The 16,999-nt window shown below is 42.7% G+C and overlaps 1 protein-coding gene across 1 annotated transcript in view; it reads left to right on the top strand.

The window, feature by feature from the left end:
• The window catches only part of spon1a (spondin 1a), a 232,422-nt gene that overhangs the window by 162,548 nt on the left and 52,875 nt on the right, over nucleotides 1-16,999 (top strand). Inside the window, exon 7 of the mRNA XM_048169100.1 lies at nucleotides 13,226-13,290. Within this exon, the coding sequence (XP_048025057.1) occupies nucleotides 13,226-13,290 (65 nt within the window). The remainder of the gene's footprint in view (nucleotides 1-13,225; nucleotides 13,291-16,999) is intronic.

Raw genomic sequence — 16,999 nt, 5'->3', positions numbered from 1 at the left:
TAGCATCAGCTATGCTCCTCTGTGCTAATAAGCCCTCGTGAACAGCCAGTTGGAGCGTGTGCGCGACACACGGCAGACTTGGGAGCCCTGCGTCATTCATTGCTTTAATCATGTTTTTGGCATTGTCACGAAGCACAACATGTACTGATGTTTTAGGTATACCCCATGTCTGGAGCATTTCCTCAAACACATGCGCTATAGCCTGGCTGGTGTGCGAGCCGCGGAATTGTTTCGCATGTAATATGGCTCGTTGCGGCGTGAAACTCTCGTCTATCCACTGGGAGGTTAGGCTAATTAGCGACACGGGGCTAACACTGCTTGTCCAAATATCCATGGTGAAACTAAACGCAGAGGAGGCTTGCAGTAGGCTGTGGATATGTTTTTTCACGGAGTCGTGTAGTTTAGGCAGCTCTGTGTCAGTCATGTAGCGGCGGCTTGGGACATCATATCTGGGCTCCAAAACATGGAGGAGACGCAGGAATCCCACATTTTCTACCTCCGAGAGTGGCTGGTCACTCAATGCAATGTACTCGATAATTGCCTGTGTTATTTTCACAGCACGTGGATTGTCTCTGGACATTTTCTCTCGTCTTGCAAGAGTTTGCTGCAGCGTGGGTTGTGTTGGTTTAGAAGCGTGGGTAAACTCTTTGTACTCATTGTCATGTTGGGATTTTAGGTGCTTGATTAAATTACTTGTGTTAAATGCGCTACCTTTTGAGCTTCCTCTGGACAATTTCGCTGAGCACAATTTGCAGTCCGCCTTTGTTTTGTCGTCTTCATTCACTTTGAAATAGTTCCACATGGCTGACATGTTGTCTCGCCTCGCCTTCTCCCCGCTCTGAGCTGCAGCCGGGGCGGGGCCTGGGGGCGGGCACTCGGCGCCTTTGATTAACCCCTTACACGCCGCTCAAACATAGACATTTCTCAGACCGTAGTATCGGTCCCCGGTATCGGGGGACTTTTAACGAGTACGAGTACTTTAGAAAATGTGGTATCGAGGCCGATACCAGATACCGGTATCGGTATCGGTGCATCCCTAATTACAATAGTCATTTAGTTGTCGTTGAGGGCCCTATCACACTCTTTTGTATTAATCAAAGTGGGATAAAATGATGTCTGTTGTGAAGCTCTGTTGCCATCATGCCTGCTGTTCACTACAATACGAATGCACAAAACTGCAAGTGTATGACAAGAAATAGTCTGTAATTTGGTCTGTATTACTCATTTAATACATGTCTACATTAAAAATGAAAATAAAATTAGATATTAACCTATATTTCTGACAAAATACCATGGTTACAGTTAGTGTTACCACAGTAAAGCCATGATAAATGTTGTTGAATTGTTGGTTGAACAGTATTCTAACTGGATCGGCTCAGTGTTTCAGTCAGCGATCATTCAACTGGCTTTAAACTAAATTAAATCGCAGAGAGATTTCAGCTTGTGCCTGAGACCTCTACTCTGAACTCGAACACTTCTCACTGGCTGTTTAGTGGTCGTGTGATCGAGACAAGTAAACACATTTGTGAGTTGTGCACTGTGCAATGTGCGACAGTAGCGATGTTTCGTTTTGCACTGTTTCCCTGGCCTAAAATCTAGTACTGCCACCTTGTGTTGATATTGTGAAACTGGACGATTTGTAAATTTTGCGTAGCGGGCCACATATAATATATTCTAATAGACAAGCTGCGGGCCGTTTGAAATTCATCCACGGGCCGCATTTGGCCCGCGGGCTGTAGTTTGGACACCCCTGCTTTATGCTGTAATTCACTCCCAGAAACACATTTCAATATGCCACAAACTACCAAGCATATTAGAAACACGTTATATCATGCAACACTTGGGTAAGTGCTAATGTATGCGATTAATGCCATGAAAGAGGATATTGTTGTTACTCAGGCATACAATGTCCAATCTGCTCCAAACTTCACGTTTGATAATAGTCCTGGCCTGAAGACACCTACATGACAATATTTAGTTACACGCAAAGTGCCACCTGTTGGCTGCAGGAAGTGTGGCACTTTGAAATGACTTTGCCGTAATTCTCCCGTATTTACTCCCATACATGCATGTCACCCACTGTTAACTGTTTTCCTAAGGCCACTGGGTGGCAGTGAGCCCGGGTCCGAGGGCCCTTTCATCGCTGCTTGCAGCTTTAATTTTGCATTATTTTCCTTGAAGTCAAGTCACCTTTATTTATATAGCGCTTTTTACAATGCAGATTGTGTCAAAGCAGCTTTACATTTATAACTGGTACATAAATTTGGCTCTTAAAGAATCATGTGTGTGTGTTTTTTTACTTTTATTTATATATATATATATATTAACTACAGCATAGAAAATAACAAGGACAATTACAGTAAAAGAAAGATGCAAATGAAATAAACTGCTACTGCTACTGCTACTTTTTACTGACGCAAAATTTGGATGCGTCCCACAGGACCCCAGTGTCTGAGGCATGGGTAACAACTTAGCCAATCATGGCCGACGCAGTGATGATGTCGCAGGGTGCTCCCAGCATATAAAAAAGCCACTTGGATGAGTGATAACTGCACAGTCATAAGTGCACTGCTCCAATGAGCCTTCCATTTCTCCTAGACCTGCACACTGAGGTGTCAGGTTCATGGGAACATCAATTCCCCCATTCTGCTTTGAATTATTCTAACGTAGCTGGGCGTAGCATCCTACATCCCCACGGGTGGAGATAAATTTAGTGAATTATCTTTCACCGAGGACGTCCTCATCTATGTGGCTTAATTTTTCAGGCATCAAGGAGTATGACAAAGCTATACTCTTGGACGCCCCTGTCTCGCCCTCTGGACTGTTCTGCGCTGCCGTTGAGATGGTAGTGAACAGGTTCGTTCCTCACCGAGTGCAGGCCAAATGGATTGTTTTAAGGGGAAATAGTCTCCCCCTCTGAGGAAGGTGCTAGGGTGCAATAGTTGTGAGCACCCTGCAACGTCATCACTGCGTCAGCCATGATTGGCTAAGTTGTTACACATGCCTCAGACATATGCCTTAAGACTGCACCAGACAGCCAGCTTTTAAACATATATGCAGACTTATAAACATTATGTATGAGGCCAATGATGGTAGTGTCATCTGCAAACTTTAGACATGTGACAGAGGGGTCTTTGGCAGTGCAGTCATTGGTATACAGGGAGAAGAGCAGTGTGGAAAGAACACATTCCCAGCCAGTGCTGATTGTGCAGATATTGGATGTGAATTTCCCTATTCTCACTTGCTGTTGCCTATCTGTCAGAAATCTGGTGATCCACTGACAAACAGAGCTAGGAACAGAGAGCTGGGTTAACGTAGTCTGTAGGAGTGCTGGGATGATGGTGTTGAAGGTTGATTTGAAGTCCACAAACTAGATCCTCGCATAAGTCCTTGGTTTGTATGCAAATCAAGGCATGTTGATAACAAGGAACACAAAAGAGGCAAAGCTTCATGCTAATGCGGTTGATTTTATGCAACAGACAGTTGTGATTATAGCTGCCAAGAACTTTAGGAGCTGCTAAGGACCTTTCAGAGCTGTCAAGTACACTTTGTCTTTGTAGCCTCAAGAGAGTATACAGTCTACACAATTTTATGGAAATGAAGTCACATGCAGATGAACACACACAGATGGTGGGGATACCTTATGCTAATTAATCGATTTGAGATCGTAATTAATGCCTTTTTATTATTATTATTATTATTATTAGTGCATTTTCACAAACAACAGAAAGCCATTCTATTTTTTTTTTTTTTCATGTTAACATGCAGTGTGTAATTGACATACATTTTATTTCTTTATATATGTGGTTCATTTATGGACTATACTTTACTATTTTTGTTCCCTGTCATTTTGCTTGATGTTTGATTCATCATGGGTTCCCTCTTATGTTATACTCCAGGGTTCCCTTATGCATTTATGCATACGCACTCTTCAAAAATGGCGCTGATTGTTGACACACTAAGATATATAAATTGAAATGTATACATGTTTAAATGGAATGAAGGAGATGTAATGACTCTCCCTGTAATACTCGCTCTCACATGCATGTTTATAGAGCCGTCTAAAAGGATGCCAGTAGATGTGGATATAAGAACACTTTCCAACTTTTTTTTATGCATGATATTCTCTAGTCGCATACAGGTGACTCGCACATGTACACTGTATGGGTGGGGTCTCGCTTTCTTGCGTCATGACAGAATAAATAAAATGCTTATACATTACATAATTCCTTTTTTTTTTAATTAACAAACACTATTGTATCTCATTATAACTTAAACAGGTTTTTAAAAAATCAGTACTCTGTAATACAGAGTGGGGACTTTAGTCTGTTCTGATAACAAAATATTAGTATACTTAACCCTAGAGAACTTTAGGGAATTTACTGACAAACTTCATTATCGACATGAATACTTTACGTCATCGAGTTTGAACAGTCCTTGTTTTATAAACTGTCTGAAACAACAACTTTAAACAGTCTATCTGGGTGTTTAGCTACACTACACAATTCATTTAGACATACTCAGAGAGGTATGCAGGAGGTCTGCAGTTATGCCTAGAAACCTCTGGGGGAGTGTGCGTCTTTTTCTTCTTTTTTTTTTCTTCAATTCCATCAAATGATCTTGTGTCTCCTGGTTGAGTATTTTAAAGAATGAACAGTTTCTGGTGATGGTATGTCCACTTCCTTCTGCAGTTACCATTGTGTCTTTAACATTGGTGACTGTGGGTGGCTTTCATTGTATGGCGTTGTTAGCTTGTTCTGCTCTTGTTGCTGACACAACACTGTGTCACCAGGTTTGATTGTAAAGTGTATGGCATGTCTTCTGGTGTCTATTGAGGTTTTCATTTTGTCCTTTTTGTCTCTTTTGCGGATGTCAGCATCAGCCTCAGTGGTGTTTGGACTAGCAAGGGGAATCTTTGTATGCACCTTCCTTTGAAAATCTCAGCTGGTGAAGTCCCTGTGGTGCTGTGAGGTGTGGATCTGCACTCACGAAGCAAGACATTCAACTGTTGCCGCCATGGAATGCCTTGCGTGTGTGTAATTCAAATGGCTTTCCCTAAGGCCCACATGGAAAAAACCTATATAAACATATATGTTTCAATATAGGTTTGATATAGGTTTTACATATATGTGACATATATAAAATTGGCCGTTTTCCTATATTATATGTACATATATGTACATATATGCACACATATATGTACACATATATACACATATATGTACACATATATGCACACATATATGCACACACATATATATATATATATATATATATATATATATAAAACACATATATGTACATATATGTACACATAATATAGGAAAACGGCCAATTTTATATATGTCACATATATGTAAAACCTATATCAAACCTATATTGAAACATATATGTTTATATAGGTTTTTTTCCATGTGGGACCAATTTCACGTGTTCGTGTAGCGGTGTGTTTTCTGCGTTGTGTCGTAATCAAAGACAGACTGCAAAAAATCTTGCCATCAGGTCCTCACTTTATTCTGTATAACACAAATGGCAATATATGAGGACTTGTGCAGCATACAAACAGCATGCGGCAGCAACGCACAACGCTGAGAAAGAGAGATATTAAAAGTAACTTAAGTAAAGAAAAATAATCAACGAAACATCTGAATGTACATCACAGAGGGGTTTTGGATTACAATCATACAAATATATCATGTGAATTCAGCTGTTACATGAAACATGGCCTTAATTGAATCACCGCAAAAACTTTGTGCGACCTACCGCTGTGATGTCTCATGCAGACTGGGAAGCAGCAAAGTGCGTCAACACCCCAAGTCAGCATGGCAGCAGGAAACCCCAAATATGGTCATGGCAAGTGGAATCACAAAATAATTGTCTAAATACATAACTGCTACATTCGCACATACATAAGTTCTTGCATAATTTTTTTCGTTAATTCTTAGTTTTTGCCTTGATAATAGAAAATATGAGCTAGGCATCATGTATGACAGTCAAAAATGAGATATGAGCTACAAAATGACCAGATCCTGCCATTAGCTATATAGAAGACATATCTTGTATGTATAGGGCATATATATGGATATGAAGAAGCAATACAGGAGACCTATATTTCCTGTATATGCACATATATGCACCTCAAATTTGCCTATATGTGGCATATATACACATATATGCAGTATATATACGCATATATGCAGCATATATATAGCATATATGCAGTATATATGCACATATATGCAGCATATATATAGCATATATGCAGTATATATGCGCATATATGCAGCATATATATTATCATATATGTGCATATATGCAGCATATATGTACATATACACTGCATATAGGTTTCATATATGCGCATATATCCACATATAGGTTCTTTCCATGTGGGGGTGTGCATAAACCACTCAGCTGTGGCATTCGCTTGTGGCCAAAGTGTGGCTGTGACGGAATCCAAGATACTCAGCAAACTGAGAACATACTGCTGTTGAAAGGGGTCCGTTATCAGTTTTAAGCACACTGGGAATTCCGAATATAGAGAAGACAACATTGTTGTTCAGAGATTTCTAGTGTTCTGCCATGATCTAGCAGAGCCTCTACAGTCAGGTCTGGTTCTCTGAGTGCTTTTCTGTGCACCCTGGATGAAGTGCAGCTTTGTATCAACTGCGCCTTTATCTCACGATCAACATTGAAAAACTCACAGTCTTTTGCAAGCATTCTGAGTCTAGTTTGATACATGTCTAGGTTCTCATCAGCTTGTACAGCTTTTATGAATTGGTAAATAAGTTACTGTGTGCTCTTTTTGGAAGCAAAGTAGCCATTTAGTTTTGTTTTCGTTTCTGCATAGCCATCATCATCTGATGTAAACGTGTTGTAGATGTCATGCACGCCAGCAAGGTGCAGTAATAGCGCTCTCTGCCTCGCATCACCGGTAATATTCAAACAAGAAAGTTTTTGAAATGCTGCATCCACTTATTCCATCGAGTTCCTAATGAACTGGGATCCGTTTCAGTATAAAACGGCTGGATTGATGCATGAGTCATTACGAATTGCATAGCTATGGCTTTTTAGGTCGGCTGTGTGTACTCACTCATTGACGTGCAGGCATTCCCAACCTTTAGAAACACACGCTGAGATTGCTTTTAAATCATTGTCACCATTTTAATGTATCTCCCTGTTATACTCACTCTCACATGCATATTTATAGAGCCATCTATTGGGATGCCAGTAGATGTGGATATAAGAACACTTTCCAACTTTATTTATGCATGATATTCTTTAGTCGCATACAGGTGTCTCACACATGTACACTGTGTGGAAGGGGCCTTCTTGTGTCATGACAGACTAAATGAAATGCTTACACATTACAGGAGATAGAATGTATTGCATGTTAACTTACCTATTATGACCAAGAGCAAACATGTCATGACACCACAGGTTGAGAGCTGAAGGTCCAGTCAAACAAGTTCCCTTTCAGTCGGTTACATTCAACGTACGTCGGTAGTGACCAACAAATTGGGATATCGCCAGAGAGCCCTATCAGCTTCGAGTGAAACTAAACAAGCCAATGGAATTGGCGTGCAATATTTGCATAACGCGTACCGCCCCGCAAGGCGGGTATAAATACGGAAAGCTGATGCAGTCGCACTCTGTCTTTTGCTTCGGAGCCAACCTGTTGTGTTCCTGCTATTGACTGAGAGTGAATTTCTCAAGCCTTTGAAGAGCCTTTGATTCATCGTGCTGGTGTTAAGGCACCCTACAGCAAAGCCGCGAGCCTTCAACTGCTGTTTTCACAGCATTGTTTCTGCCCGTTGGTTTGCGATTTGGGCCAGTTCCTCTGTGCGTGTGACTCAGGGAGTGGTGTACCTGCAGTCACATCATGGCTGTTCCCTGTGTGCTTCAGCGCAAAAGAACAAGATCTGAATTTCCCCCTTCTAAAAGAGCTTCACAGACGAACACTGCGTCTTTTTCAAGATGTAATTTCATCTGTGCGTTACTGGATGCGGTCGTTTCCTGGTCCCCGATGATGGTCACAATCGCTGTGTCACATGTCTGGGCGTTCAGCATGCTGAGGCAGCTTTTGTGGATAGTTCATGAACATGACTAGTGTTGAACTCTGGATGGCAGGGACGCTAAGGGGTATGCTGGGATCCCCCTATTCGACTAATGCCTTGTTTCCACTGAGCGGTACGGTTCGGTTCGGTTTGGTACAGTTCGGTACGGTTTGGAACAGTACACATTGATCAGGCTTGTGTTTCCACCGCCAACAGTACCCTTACTTGATAGGCGTGGTGTAGCCGGAAAATAGTGATCGACGTCATTCTTGCGCGAAGAAGAAAACAACATAGTAAACAACAATGGAGGACATACAGCAGCTGCCAAAAAAGGGAAAAAGAAGAAGACATACAGCAGATCTTGTTCTTGCTTCTCGGCTTGAGGCTGTCTGTCACAAGAAGAAGACGAGCTTTGCTTGCTGCATGCCAACATTTGGCTTTTCAGAATACCAAGTACGCAAAGATCAGACATCCATGCCGCAGGACCTACCAGCAAGTGGAGGAGAAAACCCGCGTAATTTAAAAACTATTTTATTGTGTCATGAAATGTAGTTTTAAAAGTTTTTCAGGCGAGAATGTAGTTGTTTAAACCTCAAATCTGTGGTTTATTTATAAAGATAGCGCCTATTTGAAAATGTGATCTGACGTTGTCAGAGTTGTGAGATCCAGGCAATCACTGGGTGCTCGGTACTAATGTACCCTGCCGAGATGTTTTGTCTTATTTCATTTTATTATAGGCTATGTACAGTGAATATAATCAGTACATATGCACATATTGCCTGAACCACACATTAATAGGTTTCATATTTTTTTTAAATAAAAACGAAAAGAGGCAGGGTTGTGTTTTATATTTTGTTTTGTTATATAGCCTACATGAAGTGAAGATAATCAATGCACGCGTTGCCTGAACCACATTTGTGTGTGGCGCCTCTTGTGTTGTCATTCCCCTTGTAGCACGTGCAAGTGACGATTCTCTGTCAACCAATCAACGTTCTGCAGAGTATAGCTCCTCCCTTTTGGTACGGTACGGTACAATGAAAGGGTCCCAAAAAAGTGGTACGGTACGGTTCGGAATTAGGGTACCATTCACAACTTTTGATAATGGAAACGGCAAAAATTGCATACCATACCGAACCGAACCGTACTGCTCAGTGGAAATGAGCCATAAGGTGATGGCTCGCTCCGTTGCTCAAGCGATGGCTATGCTTGTGGTCCAGCAGCGACACCTGTGGCTGACCTTGGCGGACATGTGGGAGACCGATAAGTATCGGTTCCTGGACTCTTGTGTGTCCCTGGACAATGCACCTGTTCTCCGGGCGGAGATTGCTGTCCTCCTGGCAAAGGATGCAATCGAGCCGGTCCCTCCAGCTGATATGAAGTCAGGGTTTTACAGCCTCTACTTCATTGTACCCAAGAAAGGTGGTGGGTTACGGCCAATCCTGGAACTGTGTGTCCTGAATCGGTCCCTGCACAGGCTGCCGTTCAAGATGCTTACACAGAAACGCATTTTCGAATGCATCCATCCCCAGGATTGGTTTGCAGTGATCGACCTGAAGGACGCGTACTTTCATGTCTCGATTCTGCCTCGACACAGACCCTTCCTATGCTTTGCGTTCAAGGGTCAGGCATATCAGTACAAAGCTCTACCCTTCGTGCTGGCCCTGTCTCCCCGCATCTTTACCAAGGTTGCGGAGGCGGCCATTGTTCCGCTCAAGGAACAGGGTGTTCGCATTCTCAACTACCTCGACGACTAGCTAGTGGGAGCAGTTGTGTGAACACAGGGACATGGTGTTAGCTCACCTCACGCTCCCGTCGCATGTCACAACTCGTCCGCCATCTCTTGCTATGGAGTCGGAAGCATCAGAGGTCGCTTTGTGCCATTTACGTCCCAGGCCTGCTCAACCGTGCAGCCGATGAGCTCTCACGGCAGCCTCCGCTTCCGGATGAATGGAGAATCCATCCCCAGGTGGTCCAGCTGATCTGGCAGTGTTTCGGAGCCGCACAGATAGATCTGTTTGCCTCTCTGGACACAGCCCATTGCCAGTTGTTTTATTCCCTGACCATCGGCACTCTTAGCACGGATGCTCTGGCACACAGCTGGCCCCGGGCCTACATAAATATGCATTTCCCCCAGTGAGCCTACTTGCACAGCTCCTGTGCAAAGTCAGGGAAGACGAGGAGCAGGTCTTGCCAGTGGCTGTGTATTGGCCCACTCGGACCTGGTTTTCGGAACTGACGCTCCTCGCAACAGCACCTCCTTGGCCCATTCCTCTGAGGAAGGACCTTCTGACTAAGAGATGGGGCACCCTATGGTATCCACATCCAGACCTCTGGAAGCTCCATGTCTGGTCCCTGGACGGGACGTGGGGGTTCTAAGTGATCTACCCCAGTCGTTCGTAGACACCATCACTTCCGTTAGAGTTTCTTCTATGCAGAACCTCTATGCGTTGAAGTGGAACCTGTTCGTCGAATGGTGTTCCTCTCACTGAGAGGACCCCCAATCATGTTCGGTCAGGTCAGTGCTTTCCTTCCTGCAAGAGGGCTTGGAGCGAAGGCTGTCTCATTCCACCCTCAAGGTATATGTTGCCGCTATTGCCGCACATCACAATGCAGTCGATGGTAAGTCTTTGGGGAAGCATTACCTGATCGTCAGGTTCCTGAGGGGGGAGAGGAGACTAAATCCACCTTGCACTCCCTCTATACCCTCTTGGGATCTCTCCCTGGTACTTACATCTCTCCGGGATCATCCCTTTGAGCCTTTGCAGTCAGTGGAGTTAAAAGTATTGTTCCTTAAGACAGCCCTCCTGGTTGCATTGGCCTCGGTTAAGAAGGTAAGGGGGACCCCTGAGACCCCGGCCTGGATATGTGCCCAAGGTTCCTACCACTACCTTCAGAGATCAGGTAGTGAACCTGCAAGCGCTGCCTTCAGAGGAGGCAGACCCAGCACTCTGCGCCTGTACGTGGATAGAATGCAAAGCTTTAGGACCTCAGATCAGCTCTTTGTCTGTTACGGAGGCCAGCAGAAGGGAAAGGCTGTCTACAAGCAGAGGATGGCCCACTGGATAGTGGATGCCATCGCCTTGGCTTATCAGTCCCAAGGCGTGCCTTGCCCGCTCGGGTTAAGAGCTCACTCCACTAGAGGAGTTGCCTCTTCCTGGGCGCTGGCGAACAGCGCCTCACTGACAGATATCTGTACAGCTGCGGGCTGGGCACCAACCAACACATTCTCTAGATTCTATAGCTTTCATGTGGAACCGGTGTCTTCCAGTGTACTCGCTTCCAGTAGCTGGTAACGTGAAGGACCCGTTCTAGTTTCGGCTTGCTATGCCATTCCTGCCCCCTGGGCCAGATATGTGCATCCATTTGCTCCAGTGAGTTCCCCGCCTGGCGAAACCTGTCGAGTTCCTCCGCCTCCCCTTGCGGCTCGGACATTGCGGAGTGTCTGATGCTAGGCCAAACGTCCGTCACCGATGTTGATGTTTGGCTGGGTGCCATATGTTGTGACCCCTCCACGTGAGTGATCACATATGTGTATTGTCTATGGTCAAACTCCCTACGGTGAGCCCGTGTCTTTCCTTTAGCAGAGTCAGCTCTGCTGTCACCTGTCAGATGAGTCTCCCCCTACCTCTAGGCTGGAGCCATCCCAGGGATTCCATATGCGTACTGCCCACAGCCAGTCCATATGTGCATTTCCACGTAATTCCTCCCCTCCAGGGTATGTTATGGTCTCAGCAGCGTCCCCTATGGATTCACTTCCCCAGTGTTGTCTAAGTCTTACCGAGTGGGTCTTGCAGAACAGCAGTAGACTCTCTCGGTGTAAGCTCGCCCTCTTCTCCGCCCCAAGGTGCGCCGGATGGCTGGAGCTTACGGTGGGCACTGGAAGAGGTCAGTAACTGTGGCGTTTTATTTGGGATCCCAATTCATCGGCCACTACGGACGTACGTCGAACGTGACCGACTGAAAGGGAATGTCTCAGTTACGTATGTAACCCTCGTTCCTGTGCCTCCGCTGTAGTGCAGACTCAGGTTGTTTCCTCAGCGAAAAACAGAGTGCGACTGCATCTGTTTCCGTATTTATACCCGCCTTGCGGGGGGCGGTGCGCGTTATGCAAATATCGCATGCCAATTCCATTGGCTTGTTTAGTTTCACAGCATCGCTCTCTGGCGATATCCCAATTCGTCGGTCACTACTGACGTACGTCTCCATTCCCTTTTCAGGGAACGAGGGTTACATAGGTAACCAAGACATTTTTGATGGTGTTTGTGAATGGAACTAGAACAGAAACAGAATCGTTGAACTATGTTGCTAACTATGGAAATTGTGGCTATAGTTGGCTAACAATGTGTTTAGGAAATGCGCCCCTGCTTAATTTCCTCATACTTTAAGAAATTTCTAGTGATGCTCCAGGGAATGCAAATCTACAACTGTGTTCTGCTTTTGAATGGATAGAAACTGGTGTGTAAGAAAGCTGGATCAATACTGCATGGGAAGCTCAAAGTATGAAACAAAGCGTTGTGTATTTGCATGATAAAGAATGATGTATTTTAACCCCAGAAGTGAAACCATTCCTTTGACAGTCGTCAGTGATGTCCTTCCCATGAACTCCTGATATGGTTTGAGTGCGAGAGAGCTATACACACTGCTGGCCTGCGTGCCGTGAGCCATTGATGAAATATTTATACAGCTTTTATAAGACTCTGATGTGATCACTCCATCAGCAGGAAGAATATGAAACTTCATACATTACTTCCTGTCAAGACAAACAAAGGGATGAGAGAAAGACAGAAACACTGAAAAAAAGTACTGTGATTCTTAGTCTTTTTTTTTTCTTGTTAAAAAAGCAAAATATATTTGCTTAAAGCAAAATTGCTCAAGATATTAAGACTTGTTTTTTAGAGAATTCATTATGTTTAAACGATCGACTTTCATTTTGTTAAAAAATAGCTTACTTTTTAGTTACCAGTGGTATTAGAAAAAAAAATGCTTCTCAGGTAACTGTATCTTGTTTTAAGGATGTTTATATACTTTTATTGGAAAAGAGACAAATTTCTGATAAAGAAAACTGCTTGAGACTATGTGTTACAGTAATTTTAGGGAGTTAAACACTGTGGCAAATCAGAGCTGTAATATATTTATATATTGATTTACTTTTCTCTTTCATCACACAGGGTGACGAGGTCTTGACCGTCATAAAGATGAAGGCCCAATGGCCAGCCTGGCAGCCCCTCAATGTGTGAGTAACTGTCATATAATTAGTGTGTGTGTGCTGGTATATCTTTCCTCTTTATAATGTCATTAAAATACAAACTAAATTGTTAAAGATTAAAGATTAAAGATTAAATATTCCAGTTTAATATGCACATATTAGTATGTCACTTATATTTTGTCTTGCATAAAGCAAATGCTGTGGCTCTTTTGCACTTTCAAAACATTGCTCTTTGTTTGAGTTCTTCTGTTTCAACCAAAAGTGTGATGTGGACAGGACTATCTCATTTTTTGAGTAGTGGCAGACCAAAAGTGTTTGGGAAATGTCTTGATTATGCATGTAACTTTGGTTCCTTGAATAAGGAACAAGACAGTGCTCCCTACAGAAATGTATTGCTGATGTGCTGCCCTCTGAGGCAGTACGTCACCAACGCTTTATAAGGAAGTGCCTGAGTGGAGTGAGCTAGAGGCAAAGTTGAACCACATGCCTGACGTAGAAGCATGTCATGGAGCAGATGTAGCTGAATGATCATAAATCTGATGGATGTTTATTCCATATTTATATCGTTCATAGACACAGGAAGTTTCTCAGGTTTGCTTTTGGGGGCATAGCTTACCAATTCAGGTTCTTTCTTTCAGCCCAGCCTTAGCTCCTCACACATTTACAAAGTAAATGGATTTTGCTTTGACTCCAATGGATTCCAGGACATATGTGCTCTGAACTTCCTTTTTGACCAGCTGACTTTTGTGCAGTCCAAGGATTTGGTCAGTGTCAGTGTTGAGAATCTGTTCTCGATGTCAGGGCTTGAGGATGGATCCCTGGAAGAGTATTCTACTGCCGAGGCAGCAGACCGTGTTTCTAGGGGTAGTATTAGACTCACACTCATTGCCGGCATGGGTGCTTTCTGCTCGTGTTCTACTTGTCGACTGAACTACACTCCAGAAGAGTGCGATTCAGTTGATGCAGTCCAAGATAGGCATAGACCCTGATCCTTTTTCTGCGTTAGAAAGTATTGTCTGTAAAATGTGACATCCCCAGAACAACTTCTGAACTTCAAAAGCCTTGTAAAAGTACATAGTCATATGGCAAATACAAACAGTCTGTGGTCATCAAAGACGCATGTCGTGATGGACATAACAGCCTATGCGAGGCAACATGGTCACTTGCAAATGTACTGTGGAGAGCCTGCAGTGTTTCCAATCTCTACATGATAGGTCCCCAAACTCTTCATCCTGCACAGTACCCTAAAGTGACTGAGTAGCAGGGGGAGTCCGTTCTACAGGAAGAACTCTGCAAAAGGGGCCACCATGAACCATGAAGGCACCACTCATACAACGTTGCAGACATGACACAAGGCATGATTCCTGAACTGTAAAAGCCTTGTAGCATGAGGTAAACCTGAGTACACTGTGTCTTATGGTCATGGACAGCTTTACTGAGCTGGATTACTTTGTGGATGAAGTCACGCACCCCAGCCTTTCTGGGGTAGGGAGGCAGACCGCATCTCCTCATCATGACATAACAGTTTTCGTGTAAGCAAGCCACAACTACTAAAAATTCATGACTAAATTGCTGTCATCCGAAACAGCATATGGCGGAGCTGACAAGCAATATCAGTCATGAGCAACCAATCACATGAACCGAATGTAGCACAAGCTCCAAATCAATCGTACATGGCAGGAAAAAATGTGAGAAAGGGTTAACCATCTGCTTGCAAATTATACTCCTTTCCTCGAAAAGAAATAAGTCTAGAGTGAGGTAATTATTATATGTATGTAAAAATACATACAATAATAGCTCAAATTAAGCCACAATATGCCATGCCTCATATCCGCTCTTGCAGGCATTGGCCAGCCTGCTGCCAAACTCTTGAGGGCCACAGACAATCACATAAACACTTGTATGTAAATTCAATTGGAGAAAGCTGTGCACAGGGTCTGGTGAGAGAAAGGAATTTCCAATATCCAAAATAAAATATCCAAAAACCACTATAACAGTGTTATATATTTTGTTGACTTATGTACTTACATTATCCCACATATTTCCAAGAATGTTTAAATCCAGAGAAATAAGCAATTTTATCCAGGACACGGACCGTGTCTGTGCAATGACATTGATACGCAAAGGTACCCTCGATTTCCGGTTATTTTGTAAAAAAAAAAAACATGGAAACACCAACAACGCTTTAAAATATTATATGTTTTATTAGACAAGGGAACAACTTTTTGGATACATTTATAGACAGAAAACTAATCATTGTTATATAGCTCAACATGTTTGGTCTTATTGTTTGAATCTTGTTTTCTTGTTTATATTAATATGACATTCTAATAACAATCTAGCTTACTGCAGTGTGCAACAAGTGTCTCATAGCAGAATGCACAGAGTAATGTTATAACATAATTTTCAACACAAATGTACAGTCAAACCAAAATTTATTCAGATACCTTGAACATTTCATTCATTAATACAGTTTATTCACTAAGTCTCAGAGTTAAACTGTGTCAGAAAAAAATAATCTTAATTATGTCAGATAGCACTTAAGCAAAACATGGTCAGGTCAAAGTGTCTGAATAATTTTTGGTTCCAAATTTTTATCAATTTACTAGTCGTCCACTGTATGAAGAATTTCTGGGTATAATATGTCAGTTTACTTTATTTTGCTATACTCACTTACATAAATGAGTTATAGTGTCCTGCACCAATTATTAAAAATATATGAAAAATAAAAAAAAAAAATGTCTGAATAATTTTTAGTTTGACTGTATTTAATATGATAAAACAGTGCTGCATTAACCCACATAGGCTTGACCGGAAGAAGCGGAAGTGGCGACTGTGGCATAATAAAAGCTCCACTGCTCTCAAGTCGTGTGTCACGCTCGTCTCTCATTAGCAATCGATCCAGCGGCCTCATTCAGCTCCCACAGCACTCGGCCCTGCTCTGCTACGGAGCCCCACACATGGCATGCAAGAAAAAAAATTAAATCGTGTGCGCGATTTACTATTTCGTTCCCTCGATTGACTAAATCGTGCGCACAATTTACTTGATTTATAAATCGAGGGAACGAAATAGTAAATTGTGTGCACGTTTTAGTAAATTGAAGGAACGAATTAGTAAATCGTGCGCACGATCATGCCTCGTACTGCTTCATACTGAAGTAACGTTAATCTCATCCATGAACATGATTTCTGCCAGAGTCTTGTAGGATTCTTTTCCCTTGGCTGTGAGGTGAAAACGACATCTCCCATGATTCTTTGCTCAATCTCATCATCGTCAAGCTATGCCTTTGTTCAGAATAGGTGACTTCTAGTGGTGAAAACCTACATATTGTGCCTTTAATATGTTTATATGCATTTTATAAAAACAATGAGACACTGAACACTATGCGATATTGTGAATATTGTTTGAAGAGGTTGTACACACTCCACTGTGTTTTGTACCTAACAACAGTCACGATAAGCGCACAGCCCCTTGTAACTTAAAACATGCTTGCTCAGGTGAACTGACATCCATGATTCAAGTGTTTAACTCATTGCAGCATTCCATGCATAAAATTTTCTTATGCGTTCTCAGTGTGTTGTTACATATTAAATATTGTTACAGTCATACTTAGGGTTGCCAACCGTTAATTCGGAATCATCCTGTATTTAAGGCATACGCTCTAAATTGAGAATTAATCATTACTTTGACACAAATTTGTGAACATAGCCCTTCGCGGAAGACTTTAAGACCAAG

The sequence above is a fragment of the Megalobrama amblycephala genome, linkage group LG19 (genome assembly GCF_018812025.1).
Source record: "Megalobrama amblycephala isolate DHTTF-2021 linkage group LG19, ASM1881202v1, whole genome shotgun sequence".
NCBI classification, from domain to species: domain Eukaryota; kingdom Metazoa; phylum Chordata; class Actinopteri; order Cypriniformes; family Xenocyprididae; genus Megalobrama; species Megalobrama amblycephala.
This window is presented reverse-complemented; position numbering and strand designations above follow the sequence as displayed.